Source organism: Notechis scutatus, chromosome 2 (genome assembly GCF_049901735.1).
Source record: "Notechis scutatus isolate UNSWTSFEM ecotype Mainland chromosome 2, rNotScu1.2, whole genome shotgun sequence".
NCBI lineage: Eukaryota > Metazoa > Chordata > Lepidosauria > Squamata > Elapidae > Notechis > Notechis scutatus.
The window spans coordinates 14,124,772-14,142,109 of NC_142010.1; the positions used below are offsets into that span (position 1 = coordinate 14,124,772).

The 17,338-nt window shown below is 48.6% G+C and overlaps 1 protein-coding gene and 1 pseudogene across 3 annotated transcripts in view; both read right to left on the reverse strand.

The window, feature by feature from the left end:
* LOC113427945 (DLA class II histocompatibility antigen, DR-1 beta chain-like) overlaps positions 1-17,338 on the reverse strand; it is a 318,237-nt pseudogene that overhangs the window by 287,350 nt on the left and 13,549 nt on the right. The gene's annotated exons all lie outside the window — the stretch shown is intronic.
* On the reverse strand, positions 415-9,553 carry LOC148131795 (uncharacterized). Of its 2 annotated transcripts, none has more exons than XM_087953457.1 (6): positions 9,199-9,553; positions 7,176-7,786; positions 6,815-6,929; positions 6,631-6,698; positions 5,599-5,728; positions 415-5,078 (listed from the first exon to the last, which is right to left on the reverse strand). In XM_087953457.1, exons 2-6 carry the CDS (start codon positions 7,587-7,589, stop codon positions 3,325-3,327), a joined length of 2,481 nt encoding a protein of 826 aa, XP_087809583.1. In that variant the 5' UTR covers positions 7,590-7,786; positions 9,199-9,553; the 3' UTR covers positions 415-3,324. The 2 variants fall into 2 exon arrangements, with proteins under 2 accessions (XP_087809583.1, XP_087809584.1); XM_087953458.1 differs by lacking the exon at positions 9,199-9,553 and adding an exon at positions 8,168-8,371.

Sequence of the window (17,338 nt, forward strand, 5' to 3'; positions counted from 1 at the left end):
GGCCGGGACACCCCCTTCCTATCCCCCTTCAGTTTACAGAGGAAGATTTCTACCGTGGGAAGAGTTTCTGCGCTGGTTGAGGAGGGAGCCGGATCTCCCACCTTCCCGGGAGAATCCTCCGCTCGGCGCCGCTTAGCTTCAGGCGAGATTCCCTCCTTGAAACCCGCGTCTCTCTTGCTCGGAACGTCAGGACGAAGCGGCTCCTTTCGATTCGCCGCCCCTCGGCCCCAAATGGGAAGGGATCACCCTTTTTCTTTCTGTGGCCTTTTCCTAGTTTCTCCTCCGCTTTCAGCTCCTTTCTTACTTCTGTTACTTCTGCATATTTACCATAATTTCAAAGGTCTCTTTCAGCAGAAAAATATGTCAAGTAACGTTTTGGAAGAAATTTTGCCAGTATAAAAGTGCAGATACAGAGCAGAGTTTTTCTCCAGAAATTGGCCTATTTTGGCTGTGGAACAGGTAATGCCCCTAAAACAATAGGCTTTTTATTTGTATTTTTTATTAAGTTTATCCGTGTTAAATATGCATGATGTTACATCTACATATACCACGTCATCCAAGTCAGATGCAAAGTGGAGTCTGATCTCAGACTCCACTTATTGGTTTCAGCCACTGGCGGGAATATCGGAGATCCATCAGCGGCTGAAGTATTGGACAGCGCCGACTATAAAACAGCCGGCGCTGGCCCCAATTCTTGCTTTTTGAATCCATTTGTAAATAAAGAGTTCTCTACACTGCTGGGTCCATTCCTTCCTTGCTACACATATCTAACACTGGCGACGAAGGTGGGATACTAAGGAAGACAAAGGACCTCATGGGGCACCGCGGCCATTTTCCAGCTGACCATTTAGACCAACAGCGAACCAACATGGCCTATCGACCCCTATCCATTCCATTCAACCCAGACAAAGAGAAGTGGTCTTCGTATGTGGGAAGATTCAACCAGAGTTTGGTGATGAATGGGATGAAAACAGAATCTGACAAAAGGAAGAAGGCATACTTCTTGACCTATTGTGATTCAGAACTCTATGAACTAGCAGACGCCCTCATTACAGAAGATTTGGAAAATGTCTCCTGGAATGAACTGCAACAGGCATTGAAAGGGCATTTTGACCCTACCCCATTGTACATGGCAAACTGAAACGACTTCTGTACCCGAATCCAAAAAGAAGGGGAAAGTATAAGTGACTTCGTAGCTGGATTAAGAAAATTGTCAAAAAATTGCAAGTCCTCGAACATTGAAGAAATTATCCAGTATCGTTTAGTCCTTGGACTTAGGGATTTAACACTGCAGAAGAGACTTTTCGCTAGAGAGGACATCTCCTTCAAGCAAGCACTGGAAGAAGCAAAAGCAGCCGAAACCTCTGAATCCTCAGCCATCCGAGTCAAAGGACATAGCAAGGTTCACACCACCCAAGTGGCAAGAAGGACCTTGCATAGTCCATCCGGCTCCGAAAGCAGCAACAGCGAAAAGGAGGAGGTTCATCAGGAAAAAAACAGTAAATCCGAAAACGGAAAGGGGAGCAAACCATGTGGAAGCTGCCAGGGAAACCACCCTCGCTCCACCTGCCATTTTAAAGAAGCAATCTGCAGGCAATGCGAGAGAAAAGGCCACATTGCAGACGCCTGCAGAGCCAGCCAACCAGCTGACACACTGAGCCGAAGAACATACTCCCCGAACAAACATTACAAGAGCCAGAAGTTTGGTGCAAAATTTAAAAGACAAGATGGCAGCTGGGAAGAAGAAACACACCACACAATAGGTGGCTACAATCACACTTGTGTGACACACACAGGTACTATGGAAAGCGACAAATTCCTCACAGAAGTGAAGATTGATGGAAAGATGTGGCCGATGGAAGTGGACTCAGGATCATATATATTAATGATATCCTGGACAGCACTCCAGAAAATCAACCCTGCGATCCGCCGAAATCAACTCCAGCCACAACAAATAATATTAAAGGAATACCAGGGCTATGAAATGCCAGTCCTGGGAAAGAAGATCTGCCATGTGGAATACAGGGAGTTTAAAGGATCCCTACCTCTGACTATCGTGGACTGGGGCCCACCCAGCCTCCTTGGGAGAGAGTGGTTCGTGCTGCTACAAATCAGCCTCACTGGTATCCACACAACAGCGATAACTGGAGCAAGCAGCGGAGAAGATTTGGATGTTTTAGAAAAAGAATTCCGGGATGTTTTTAGCAGCGAATTGGGCAAGTATAAGGGGACCCCAATAAGTTTTAGCCTAGATCCCAACATAGCCCCTATCCGTCTCAAATCCCAGAAAGTCCCATTTGCTCTCCATCCAAAAGCTGAAGAGCAATTAAATAAACTGGTAGCTCAAGGCATTCTTGAACCGGTAGACCACGCGAAGTGGGGGACACCTATAGTGACCCCTGTGAAACCCGATAGGTCTATCAGAATCTGAGGGGACTACAAGAGTACCCTCAACCATGCCCTACAACAGAGTGCATATCTGGTGCCAGTAGTCCAGCACCTGTTACATTTGTTGGGCCAGGGCAGAATTTTTGCTAAGCTAGACCTAGCACAAACATATCAACAATTGCCTGTGGATACAACCACTGCCGAAGCCCAAATGATCGTAACACATAAGGACGTGCTTAGGTGCAACCGGCTACAATTTGGCGTTAGCATAGCTCTCCGCCTCTTCCAGAGCATAATGGAAAGACTGCTACAAGGTCTGCCGGGGGTAATTCCGTATTTTGACGATGTAATAATCTCAGCCGAAGACAAACCCGCACCAAACATTTTATCACCAAGAATGCTAAATGGACAGTTTTCCTAGCAATGTATAACTACTGCCTGCTGCACATACCTAGAAAGAGCATTCCGCATGCCGATGCACTCAGCCGATGCCACCTACCAGATCTAGTGGAGGACCCTGCCCCCGCGCCTACCATATTCCTTGTAGAATGTTTCAAGCCAAATTTGGTGACAGTGGCGGACATCACAAGGTTCACCACAAAAGACAAAACGTTGGCGCGAGTTTTGAACTGGGTATGGCAGGGGTGGCGGGACAAGTTGTAAAGGGAACAATTCAAACCATTCAAAGACAAACAATTGGAACTATCAGCATTAAGGGGATATTTGCTGTGGGGAGAAAGAGTGGTGGTGCCAAATCTATTATGAGAAAGAATCCTGGGATTATTGCATGAGGGGCACCCAGGAATAGTGAAAATGAAGGCCCTAGCGAGAAGTTACATCTGGTAGCCGGGCATAGACAAAGACATTGAAAGCTGGGTCGCCACGTGCTCACCTTGTCAGATATCCCAATCGGCCCCTCCTGCAGTGCTCCCCCCCTTAAGTAGAATTGCTATTGCTATATAGTTTCTCCTGAGTATGGATTCTTTTATGAGAAGTAAGATGACCATTCTGAGCAAAACCCTTTCCACATTCCATGCATTTAAATGGTTTCTCTCCTGAATGGATCTTTTTGTGGCTTCTAAGGCCACTGCCACGAGTAAATGTCTTTCCACATTCCATGCATTTAAAGGGCTTCTCCCCTGTGTGGATCATCTTATGGCAAATAAGATTACTTCTTTCAGCAAAGGTCTTTCCACACTCCATGCATTTATATGGTTTCTCTCTTGAGTGGATCTTTTTGTGTTTTCTAAGTCCACTACCACGAGTAAACGACTTTCCACACTCCATGCATTTAAACGGCTTCTCCCCTGTGTGAATCATTTTGTGCTTTTTAACATCACTGTCCTGAGCAAAGGTCTTTCCACACTCCATGCATTTATATGGTTTCTCTCCTGTGTGGATCATCTTATGGGAAATAAGATGAGCTCTTCGAGCAAAGCCCTTTCCACACTCTATGCATTTAAATGGTTTCTCTCCGGAGTGGATCTTTTTGTGACTTTTAAGATCACTCCCATGAGTAAACGTCTTTCCACACTCCATGCATTTAAATGGCTTCTCCCCTGTGTGGATCATTTTGTGCCTTTTAAGATCACTGCGACGATTAAATGGCTTTCCACACTCCATGCATTTAAACCATTTCTCCCCTGTATGGATCATCTTATGGGAAATAAGATTACGACTTTGAGCAAAGGTCTTTCCACACTCCATGCATTTAAACCGTTTCTCCCCTGTGTGGATCATCTTATGGGAAATAAGATGACCACTTTGAGCAAAGCTCTTTCCACACTGCATGCATTTATATGGTTTCTCTCCTGAGTGGATTGTTTTGTGATTTCTAAGGCCACTGCAATGAGTAAACGACCTTCCACACTCCATGCATTTATACGGCTTCTCTCCTGTGTGGATCATCTTATGGGAAATAAGATGAGCTTTTCGAGCAAAGCTCTTTCCACACTCTATGCATTTAAATGGTTTCTCTCCAGAGTGGATCATGTTATGGGAAGTAAGTGTATTGCTATGACCAAAGGTCTTTCCACACTCCATGCATTTATATGGTTTCTCCCCTGTGTGGATCATGTTATGGGAAATAAGATTACTTCTTTGAGCAAATGTCTTTCCACACTCCATGCATTTATATGGTTTCTCCCCTGTGTGGATCCTTTCATGGGAAGTAAGTGTACTGCTATGAGCAAAGGTCCTTCCACACTCCATGCATTTATAGGGTTTCTCCCCTGTGTGGGTTCTTTTATGGATAGTAAGGTGCCTGCTTGTTCTAAAACATTTTCCACATTCCAAACATTTATGTTTGTCTTTTGTGTCAATCACCTTTTCAGATGTAAGGAAGTTATTCCCAAGAGAAAGAATTAATGTTCCATTGTAATTTCCTCCATTGTGTCTTCTTATAGCATCTTCTCCTTTGTTTTGGGTTAAATAGGGTTCATTTACTTGTACTTTCACTTTGATTAGCTTCACACTTTTCCCATTATGTTTTTTCCTTATTTTCTCTTGTTGGGCAAAAAAGTCTTGCATCGGAGCATCAGTAGAAGATGAGCTTTCCTGATTCCAATTCTTTGACTGGTTTTTCTCGTTGCTTTTGAATTCCATTCGAATTCCAAACTTCTCCGTTCCATCCTTAGCACTGATCACTTGGAACAGTTCACAGGAATCTTGATTCTCCTGCTCATTATAACCTTCAAAGCAAAAGGGAAATGAAAACGACAACAAGGTTAGAGAAAAAGATCAAAGTGTAGAAAGTCAAGTGAAATTCCTTCTGAAATTTCTCCGAAATTCCATTAGGTTGTATGTTTCCATGCCTACAGGGGTGTGATATAGACATGATGATTTCTATATTCATGAGTCATGAAAACTTTGAAAATATCTAGAAAACATCTCTTTCTTTACATTGTCTCTATATATGCAAATCTCACTCAGAGTCAGTTTTCAGTTAAGAAATAGAATAGAATAACAGAAGGGACCTTGGAGGTCTTCTAGTCCAGCCCTCTCCTTAGGCAGGAAACCCTACACCACTTCAGACAAATGGTTATCCAACATCTTCTTAAAAATTTCCAGTGGGAGCATTCACAACTTCTGGAGTCAAGTTGTTCTACTGATTAATTGTACTGCCAGGAAATTTCTCCTTACTTCTAAGTTGCTTCTCTCCTTGATGAGTTTACAAAATTACTTCTTGATTGGGGACTAAGAAACTCTTACCCAGAGAGACCACGTTCCTATGATTTTCAAGCATGACTTCCGAATGCAGCGCTTTCTGGTCAGGATCCAGCCGAGACCATTCCTCCTCAGAGAAATACACAGCCACTTCCTCGAAGGACACAAGACCCTCCTGAACATGGAAAAAAGAACAGAACAGGAGGATTCACAAGATGTGTTCATCTTCCTCATTAATTTAGACAAGGGGAACTCATCAAATTTGCAGACAAGACCAAATTGACAGGAATACCAACATTCCAGAAAATAAGCTTGTGATAAAGAAGGATCGACAGATTGGGCTCCATCTAACAAAACGAAATCAACATTGAGAAATGTAAGGTTCTACATTTAGGAAAGAAAAACGAAATGCACAGGCATAGAATAGGTGATACCTGACTCAACAGTAGTAAGTGCAACAGGGATCTTGGAGTCCTCGTGGACAACCACTTTAACATGAATCAGCACTATGCTACGGTTGCCCCCCCAAAACACCAACAGAATCATCGGCTGCATTAAGAGGGATAGAATTAATATGACATGAAGTGTTAGTACCACTTTATACGGGTAAGTCCACTCTTAGAAAATTGCATCTAGTTTTGGTTGCCAGATGCAAAAAAAGATCTTGAGACTCTAGAAAGAGTGCAGATGAGAGTAACAAAAATAATGAGTGGACTCGAGGCTGAATCATATAAAGAACGGTTTCTGGAATTGGGGATGTCTAATTTCATGAAAAGGACTAGGGGTGACATGATAGCAGTGTTCCAAGAAGCAATGGATGGAAACTGTTCAAGGAGAGAACCAACCTACAAGTAAAGAGAAATTTCCTGACAGTGAGAACAATTAATCAGTGGAATGACTTCCCTCCAGAAATTGTGGGTGCTCCAACACTGGAGGTGTTTATGAAGAAATTGGACAGTGATTTATCTGAAACATTAAAGGGCTTCCTGGCTGAGCAGGGGGTTGGACTAGAAGATCTCACACCCGCTTCACCTCCTGAAGGGAGAATAGAAATTTAATGTCTTTTCTCTTTCTTACTTGATTTGGAGGTTCAAACGTTGTTTGGTCTCCATCATAAAAAGCAGAAAACTTGATTCTTTGTTTCTCTGTAAGGAATAAATAATTCCAAAATGCATAATTAACAAAATAGGGGGAGATATTCTATAGGAGAGAAGAGAGAGCGAAGGGAAGACAGATGGGGAATCGGAGGATCTTCCATTACCTCCTGAGGTGTCCTGACTTGGATCTTCCCAAGGGATCCTCCTGAAAAATAGCTCCGGAGGGGGATTTGATGGGTTCTTCTTTCCCTCAGGATCTCTGATCTCCACAGTGCAGCACTTCAAATAGGAAGGAAGAAGCAGAATTAATGTACATCACACAACATAAAGTGGATTCTTATATTCTGAACACAACCTGAAAGCCCCCAATATCCATCCGGGTGGCTGAGTGAGAAAACAGTGGAACAATGTCCTACAGAACTGGAGAATTGGCTCATATTATGAACGTGGGAGAAGTTTGGGAAGGAGGGGTGAAGCATTCAAACACTCTATTTATTCCCTTCCAAGCTCCCTAAAGTCTCCCACCTGAAGCTGGAGCTGCTCCTTCTGCTCCTCCGCCTGGCTCAGGAGGAAGCCTTCCGCCAGGGCCACCACCTGTGAACTGGTCTCTGCTCCACACTCCCGCACCCAGCCCTCCATCTCTGGAGGCAGGAGAGCCAGAAGCCACTCCAGAACCACCAGGTCCAGCATCTGGGCTTTGCTGTGTTTTCCTGGGTTCAGCCATCGCCTGCACAAGTCATGGAGTCGGCTGCAAAGTCCTCGGGGACCTTCAGCCTCCCAGCATTGGATGGAGGTCCAGGGCGGACTTTCTGAAGGGAGGATGGTTCCCTCCTGCAGGACCTTCTGCCCAGTTCTGGTCCAGCTCTCCCAACAGCTCCCAGGCTGAAGAGCCGCGGAGCCTTTTCCACTCCCCTCCTTGGCCAAAGGGGGTGTCTCCATCCTTCCTCTCTCCAGCAGAGCCACTCCAAAGGGCTCCAGGGACTCTGGGGGGTCTCCAGGGGCCTCTTCCTTCACAGGACCATTTCTGGGGCCGCAGGACAGATCCCTGCTGGTTCTTCCGTTCTCTTTCTTCCTTCCTTCTCTCGCAGAGGAAATCCTGGCTTGCAAAGGCTGTCAAGAGCTCCAAGGTTCCGGATCTGAGAGGGAGAGAAAAACCCAGGATCAGAAATGGGGATTCAGCCCCTGGACCCCCTTCCCCCAACCTGCTCTCAGCCCCAAGTGGCTCCTCCCAGAGCAGGGCCCAGGACCCCCCCTTGAGCAGGGCCGGGAAGGAGGCAGCTGGAGAGGCCACCCCCCCTTCTCCCCGCCTCCGGAGACAGGATCGGGCCCTCAGGGAGCCCAATGCGAATCCTGCCTCCTCCTCCTGCTCCTCTTCGCTTGGCTTCTCTCCTCACCTGCTGGGCCTCTTATCAGCTTCGCCCTCCCCCTCCCCCCACTTGGCATGGAGAGGGCGGCTGGGGAGCATGGGACCCAGGAAGAGCCCCCCCTCCCCAGGGCACGTCTGAATGTTCCCCCACCAGACTCTTGCACAGCCTCTCCTGCTTCTTCGGCACCTCAAGAGTTGAGGAGAGCGAGTGCGGCCTCCTAGAGAGGCAAGGCTCAGTGATGTCACTTCCTTCGCTGGGGGAGCACCTGGAGTTCCCTTGCCATGGCGGAGGGCGCCTCTTGGTGGATCTGGGGCAAAGAGCCAGGATGGTAGAAAGGGCGGGAAAGAGGAGCCCATGGGAGGGGGAAGGGAGAGGGCGGGGATGATGGGTTTGGGAGTAGGGAGAAAGGTCCTCTCCATTGCTCCGTCAGACAAAGGCTTCGACTGTGCTTCTTTTCCCCCTTTTATAGGAACCCAAATGCCTTGAAGGTTTTCCTCTTTCTTCTGTCCCGTTTCTAGAGTGATTTGGTTATTTCTTGCAACTCCACCTCCGCCTCGAAAGATGAAAATTAGGTCCGCTTCTATATTTATTTATAGGAGAGGAGAGAGAAATCTTCTTTGTGGAAATCACTGAGATATTGGAAGATGCCACCATGTCTCCCCTTGTCCTTCTTTTCCTCAGATCAGACAGACCCAATTCCACCAACCACTTTTATTTCTTTTAGCCTCCATCTTTCTTGCTCTTCTCTGCAGTCATTCTAGAGTCTCAAGATCTTATTTATTTATTATAGAAAACAGAAAGAAAAATAGAAATAGGAAATTAAGGGAAGGAGAAAGAGGGGAAAAGAAAGTCTGAGGTACAAGAGAAAAAAGGAGGGAAAAGATGCTGACTTCTTTTTAGTACAGTGAAAGATTTAAAAAAAAACACCCCAGCCTGACAATTCAATCTCATGGACAAAAGCAAAGTCATTTGGGGGCTTTTTCTTTTGAACCCTTTAAATGTGAAAATATCCCATTTAATGGCTGGAGAAGGAAAGCGCACAAAAGCCCCAAACTCTCCGTTGTGGCTGAGTGAGGGCGGGCTCCCGCCTGAGGGGATCTGCACTCTGATTGGTTGCTGCGGGTGGAAAGGGGGCGTTTCCCTTTCCCCCCGCCTTTTTCTTCTCCTGGTTTGAGATTTACCTCAGGATGTTTCTGACGCGTCTTTCCAGGAGGCGAATCGCCTTTTTCTCCCCTGAAGCCAAACGGCGCCTCTCCCTGGTTTAGCGGAGGGTTTTTCGGGGCTTCTGTTCGTATTGGGGGGGGGGTGCCTTTGGGTGACCCCCAACTTCTCCTCACTGGCTGCGGGGCTGCGTCTTTCCCCCCCTTATCATCCAGTGAGGCAGCTGTTCCCACGGCACAATCTTCACATTTAATGAAGACGTTTGTGTGCGCGTGCGCGCGTGTGTCTAGGGGAGGAAACGTTTTTCTCGGACTTTTGAGATTGGAGGAGCCAGAACGAGCTGAAGCAGCAATGGGAATTCTCCCTGCGTGACCGTAATCGGTCTCCGTGCAGATTCCTTTGTGACTTCACCTGAAGGGGGAGGGAGAGTTCCGTGCAGAGAGACAAGCGGAGAAAGTGGGAGGGAGGATCCCTTCAGTTTTGGCGGTCTGCTGCTCAAAGGGGTTCATGGCAGCCCCAGAAGGGACCCTCCACTTTCTCTGCTCTTTTCCCGATTCTCAGCTGGATTTTCCTCTGGGCATGGAGGGGTGGACTTGATGTCCGTTCAGGTCCCCAAACTCTCCCGTTCAGGAAGGGAATCTCCTTGGTCAGTTTCCTTGCTTGCTTTCTCCTCCTGCCTTCTGGAGCTTTGGGAGAATAGCTTGACAGGGAGGGTCCCTCCTGCTCTTATCCCCTCCCCCATTCAGATCAACAATCGTCCTTCTTGAACCAGAATTGACCTTCCATTTGCGGTGGGTCAGAAAACCCCACAGCGCTGGGGGTGAAACCGGGCCTCCGGAAGCCCCTTTGCTAGGAAGGGAGCCAAAGGCAGAAGCTTGGGGTGGTGGGGTGGGGGAAATGGAGGGCAGTGACCCCACGTGATTGGGGGAGGGGCACTCCCACCGGGTGTGTAGGTGTGTGAAGGTGCCCAAGAGTTCCCCAATCAACCCCCAAGTCCTCGCTGGCTGTGGGGCTGCGCCTCCCCTTCTCTCATCCACCGCAGCCTCACTCCACGCCATATTGAGGGGGGGAGGGCAAAAGGAATCCCACACTCCCCTCCAGGGCTGGCATGACCCCCCCCTTGAGCCGCAGTCCCCCAAGACTGAAAATGTTCCCCCTCCCACTTTCTCCGCTTCTCTCTGCGCCGAACTATCTTCTCTTGCAGGTGAAGTCCAGGGAGACACTGCCCAGAGATCCATGACGCTACAGAAACGAGGATTCCCATTGATCCTCCTGCTTCTGGGTTTTCCCAAGACTCACACTGAGAGAAAAAACTCCTATCCCAATCCAGACCCCTCGATTCCTCCTCTGGGGCTGGGAGCCTCCGCGTCTTCCTCCCCTCTCTTTGGGGGCCCTTGTGGGGCAGCATCCCTGGGCTCTACTGGGGTCTCCCTGATGCTGCCGGTGTGGGCGGTGGCTCCAGGTGTTTTACACTTTAAATCAATCATGTCCATAATCACAAATACAACTTTCTAACATCACATCATTATCTATTATCATATTTTCTTCTTCAAATTCTCATAAATTACTTCATATCAGCCTTTTTATTTTTGTTTATTCTCTATCTTCCTTAATCATATATTCAACAGGTTTAGAGTTTAATCTATTCATATCATTTCATTTATCATTCAAAGTTTCCTCTTAATTTATAGCTATCCCAAAATACATTTCCCATCTTATTTTCTTTTAGCCAATATTGTCAGATTTACAGCACTATATCCTCATTGCCTTATACAAATATAATAGAATATAAGAGATATAACAGAATATTTAATTCATTAATTCGGGGGACGAGCGGTCTGCCACCTCCAAGTGGTGTCCCCTGGATGCGCGAAGCCGTTAAATCGCTGACCGTAACTGAGAGCAGACCCTCCGACGACAGGCCCACGCGACAGGCCGGCTGGAGTACTCAAATGCCGCATCAACATGGTGGAAACGTCCACTACTGAACACACGCCCAATGCTACCGCTCTCGGGGAACCGACGGGCGCAGGAGACCATTGGCCTGCGCCAAAAATCAACGAAATGGTCCACGCGAAAGCACGGCGCACTTGCACCGTGTGAGAAAGCTATGACGGCCGCGTCCGGGTCTGACGCGCACGGAGACTACCCGATCCGTGTGAAAAATCGCAAGCGGGGAACAGAGGATTGCCAGACGCTCAAGGTGGCCACCTGGAACGTGGATTCGCTGACTGGACGCTCGACCGAGATCGTCAGGGCCATGCGGGACAGGAAGCTGGACATCTGCTGCCTCCAGGAAACTCGCTGGAAGGGCAACAAGGCTACGACTATAGACGGCTATAAGATCATATACACCAGCTGTAAGGAAAACCGCGGCGGTGTAGCTGTGGTTGTCAGTCCCAGCTGGCAAAGCTCCGTTGCAGAAGTTAAGCGCCTCACAGAACGACTGATGATAATCGTCGTAGCGACCGAGAGGCAGCGCCTACACATCTTGTCCGCCTACGCCCTCAGACCGGATGTCACGAGGAGGAGAAGGATACCTTCTGGGAACTGCTCGACATCCAACTCAGGCAGATCCCATATGAAGACGACATCATCATCTCTGGCGACCTGAATGGTCATGTAGGGCGGGACAAAAACGGACACCAGTGCCACGGTGGGCACGGCACAGGCGATATGAATGAGAATGGCCAGAGGATCCTGGACTTTGCCGACTCCCATGATATGACCATCACGAACACCTGCTTCATTAGGCGAGAACCTCAACTCCTCACCTACCATAGCAGAAATGGGAACCACCACACACAGATCGACTACATCATCGCACACGAAGAGCCGCTAAAAACGTGCTCAACGCCAAGGTGTACCCGCATTTAATCGAGCAGTCAGCACAGGCCGCTGATGGCGAAGATCAGGATCAGCAAGCCCAAGACCAAGATTGACAAAAAGAATGCAGACCAGCCACGAATCAAGTGGTGGAACCAGAAGAAGATGGCGGGACCCCTCATCAAACCGGAGCAGTTCCTGCAGATGGTCGACGGGCCACAGGAAGCGTGGTCCATGCTGAAGAGCACTGTTCACACTGCCGGCTGCCAACAGCTTGGTTGTACCAAGCCAGGACGGAGACGCATCGAACGAGATACATGGCTCTGGACACCGGAAGTACAAGATGCCGTGCACCTGAAGAAACGGCTCTACAAGGCCTTTCTTCAGGAGAAGACCAGCGAGAAGCTCTGCGAGTACAAGGCGGCCAAAAAGGCAGCCAAGAAAGCAGTAGCGACAGCCAGAAGCTCCCACTACGATGACATCTACGAGAAGCTGAACACGCGAGAAGGCGAGAATGAGATCTACCGCCTAGCCAAAAGCAGACACAGGAAGACCCTGGACATTGACCAGTTTCATGGGATCAACGACGAAAAAGGGGAAATTTGATCGTCAACCCCAGAGACGCTGCCGAGAGGTGGCGGCAATACTGAGAAGATCTCCACCGAGGAGTTCCCACACCCACGAACCCCGCGAGGTGACCCCGTCCGAAGGCCCAGTCTCAGGTATTCACGCCAGCGAGGTCACCGACGCCATCAAGGCCATGAAAACGGTAAGGCAACAGGACCAGACGACATCCCTGCCGACTTCTGGAAAAAGGCACTACCGGCTCGGCATTGTGGCTGTGCGAGCTGTTCAACAACATCGCCTCCACGGGAATAGTGCCACACGACTGGTACCGCAGCACCACTGTTCCGATCTGGAAGGGAAAGGGCAGCCCAGCGGACTGCTCCAACTACAGACCGGTCAGGTTACTGTCACACACTATGAAGATCTTCGAACGCGCCTCGATAAGCGCATTCGGGACATCGCCGACATCAGCGCCAACCAGGCCGGATTCATCAAGAACTGCGGCACCACCGATGCCATCTTCGGTGTGCGGATGCTGATGGAGGCTCACAGAGAGAAGAAAATCCCGCCCACACCGCCTTCTTGGACTTGGAAAAGGCCTTCGACCGAGTCCCGCACGATCTCATCTGGTACGCACTACGAGATCACGGCGTGCCCGAGCTACTCGTCATAATGGGTCCAACTCCTATACAGATGTCACAAAAGCCGTGTAAAAGCGGCAGCTGGGATATCAGAGGAGTTCAATATCACCGTCGGCGTACACCAGGGCTCTGCTCTCTCACCACTGCTGTTCATTCTGGTGATGGACACAATTACACACGACCTGCACACGCCCGCCCCATGGACGCTGCTCTCACGCCGATGATGTGTTCCTGGCCAACCTGCGCAAGGCTGAACTTGAGCACCTAGTCCAACAGTGGCACGACCGCCTCGAGCAGTTCGGGCCCGGTTGAACCTAAAGAAGTCCGAATACCTGACCACTGACAACGAAACGACAGGCTCCATCCACGTGAACGGGCAGGAGCTACCGCGCGCCTCCACCTTCAAGTACCTGGGAACTACTCTTGGGGAAGAAGGCCTACTACAAACTGAGGTGGCAGCCAGGATCAACGCAGCGTGGGGCAAATGGAAGTCCGTCACGGGCGTCCCTCTGTGACAAGAAGATGCCGATGCGCCTGAAGGCAAAAATCTATAACTCTGTGGTGCGCCGTGGCCATATACGGCGCAGAGTGCTGGCCGACGACCAAAGAAGTCGAAAGCAGACTCCAGACAATGGAGATGCGAATGCTCCGATGGTCGGTAGGCCTCACCCTACTCGATCGCGCAGGAATGAAGAAGTGCGCAGACGGTTCAACGTCGTGCCCATCCCCACGGTCATGAGGCAGTCCCGCCACGATGGTTCGCCATGTGAGTCGCGCCAAGGAAGAATCCATCATCAAATCTGCGATGAAGGTGATTGTCGGAGGAGCGAGACCGCGTGGTAGACCTAAGCAACGCTGGATGGACACGATCAAGGCCGATCTAGAGATCGCGAAGGCAGACCCGACATACGTGGCAGACAGAGAGGCGTGGAAGCAGTACTCAAGGACATTAGCGGACCTCGCCAGAGCGCGAGACAAACGCTGAAGAAAAAGAAGAAGAAGAAGATTTAATTCATTAATTCATTAAAAATTTCTGTATCTTCCTTAATCATATTTTCAACATGTTTACACCTCATTTTTAGACAAATACATTTTCAATCTTTTTTTTAGCCAATATTGTCAAACTTATGTTCCTTTTGATCCATTTCACTGGTTTCTCTTTCTTCTAACTCCTCCCTGTCTTTGTCCTTTTCTTCTTCTCTTCTTTCTTCTTCTTCTTCTTCTTCTTCTTCTTCTTCTTCTTCTTCTTCTTCTTCTTCTTCTTCTTCTTCTTCTTCTTCTTCTTCTTCTTCTTCTTCTTCTTCTTCTTCTTCTTCTTCCTCCTCTTCCTTCCTCTTCTTCTTCTTCTCTTCTTCTTCTTCTTCTTCTCACCATTTCTGAATTTTCCTCTATATTCTGTATATTCAGTTCCCAATTCTGGAGATTCTCCTGGACTCCCGAAGAGCAGGTGGCAGTCACAGCCTGGAGAGGGTCTGTAAGACTTTGGGATAGTTGGGCCACTTTTGGCAAATAAATTTAATAACTAAATGTACTAAACAAACAAACAAAAGTGGTGTTACACCTAATTAAAAGTGTGGTTTCATTTTCAAGGAGATCCCAAGAATCCTCCAAATCCTGCTTTTCTGTCCTTCCCGTCTTCTCAGTTATTTCTTTCCATCTCCACCACATCTGGCAGAAGGTTCCTTCCACCTCTGGGCGTTTCTAGCGTTTATCCCTGTCGGATTTGCCTATTTGGGGAATTCTTCCTTTTTGAAGACTGCAACTGATCCCAATCAGGAAGGATTTCCCTTTTTTCCCTTTTTCAGGATCCCTTTTAATTTCTTGCTGCAATTTACTTTGGAAGATGACTCAAAAGACAGAATATGTTCAGGAGTGAAAAGGGATCCTGGCCTGAACTAAGCAACTTGGTCTCCTGTTCCGGACCCTCCTGTGTCTCTCATGAGCCTCCTTCTCCTCCATCCCTCCAGCCAAGCCCACCGTCACCATCTCCCCCACCAAGATGGACCCTGCTTCCTGCAACACCATCCTCCTCTGCATCACCATGGGCTTTTACCCCCTGGAGATCGAGATCCAGTGGCTGAAGAACGGGAAGCTGGAGGAGGAGGGCGTGGCCTTTGGGGAGGAGCTCCAGAATGGAGACTGGACCTTCCAGCTCCAGGTGATGTTGGAGACCCAGCCCCAGGGGGGGGGGGCATTTACACTTGCCAGGTGGAGCATGCCAGCCTGGAGGACCCATCACCGTCTAGTGGGGTCCTGCCCTGAGAAGGGGGAGAGACCCTCCCTGTGGGGGGAGCTGGAATGGACCCTCCTGGGGGAAGGTGGGCCTGATCCTCCTGCTCAAGTGAGGCTCCTTCTCCTTCCCTAGAACCCTGTTCCTCCAGCTCTGCCAGGAGCAAACTCTGGACAGGGATCATGGGGGCTGTGATAGGAGTGGCCTTCCTGGTTATGGGGCTCTTCTCCTACCTGAAGAGCAAGAAAGGTGAGTCTGGGGTCTAGAGAAGAGGCTGTCAGGAGGGAAACATCCAGGGGAGGCCTCTCATCGAGGTCAGCAGGTGGCCAACAGGTTCTTCCTGAGGAATATATTTGGGAACTTCTGTTCTTGGAGGGGCTATTAAGGGAAGATCATGCAACCTATTATGGGCTATTGATGGGGAGGGGGACCTCCTGAGTCCTCCAGCCCATGAAGGATCCTCATTGGCTCTTTTTCTCCTTCCAGCCACTCCCACCCAACCTCCCGCAGGTGAGTTTCTCTTCTTCCCCCCCATCTGAATCCCCCCCTCAAGTTACAGGTGGATTTGAAATTCTTTAAATGTGCCTGAACAAAACCTCCTTGCTGAGGATAAAGCAAATTTTTGAAATTTTACATTGCAATCGAAAACGAAAACACTCACAAATCAAAATCTCACCCAGGGTTCTTCCAAGTTTTGGGGAATTACAAAAAGGAAGGGAAGGTGGGAGCTCCTTAGGATGCAGCATCCCAAGATTGTGGGCTGTTCTTCCTGATTCCTCCCCCCCCCCCACTTTTCCTTGTGACATTTCACACAATTTCTGGCCAAGTGACCTCCCCCACTCCTTTTGTGCCACCCCGTCTTTTTGGTTCATCTAGAACATTTGCAGGGAGGGGGGGGAAGGGAGCTCCCTCTCTTGATTAACCTCCTAAATAAGTTTATTAGGGAGAATTCCATAAACCCTGGAAGAAGATGAATTGCTGGTCCTTCCCAGCCTTTTCCTCCCTGAAAGTGGGGGTAAACTTTCCCTCTATCTGTCCCTGACTTACCCCTACTGTGGGGAGGGGGCTGAAAGGGAGGAAGGGGGAAAGCCCACCCTGTGTTTTCCTGCAGACCCTCTGAAAATCCTTTATTTAAACTGAAGGTTTTGGTTTATATTCTAATTTTGTTCCCTATCTCTTCTCTCCAGCCCTCATGACTTAATCCTGCTCTCAGATGCAAAAGGCTGTTTTTTTTCTTTTCTTCAGTAGCTGATGAATTTCTGGGTTGTTGGGTTTTTTGTGTGTGCAAATTCTGAGAAATGGAGGTTGAAGGTGGCAGGTTGGAAGGAGGAGAACTTGCAACCTGGAACTTCTCCTGCTGAGACACACACACACCAGCTTCATTTCAGGGTCCCCTTGTCATTTGTGGGGAGAGGGAAGGTGTGGAGACCATCTAGACTGCCCCCAGGGACTCTGGGACTGCTTGACCCTCCAGCCCCCTCCTCCGCTAATCTCTCCTGCTCAGCAGAGACCCCCATTCAGAGCTATGGCTGCAACCCTCCACCTGGCAGCCACTTCGCCCGAAAACCACCTGGAGCTCAGCCAAGACTGGAGGTCACCAGATCCAGAAAGATCCCAGCCAGAATTCTTGATATGCAAACATGGAAAGATCCTTCCATCCCCACGATGGAGGCAGGATGGAAGAAAAAAGTGATGGAAAAATAACTGTTTCCATCTGAGAGAAGAAGAGATGCAGCTGTGTTTCTACCTGGAAACCATTTCTGGACTTTGTGCTTGAGGAAGAAAAAAATGAAGTCTCAACTGGGATTTCCTGATTAAATTTGAGGTTTTTTAAAAATAGAAATGTAATAAATTTAGTAAGAATGTATAATAGAAGTAAAAGCTGAGGCTGTAATT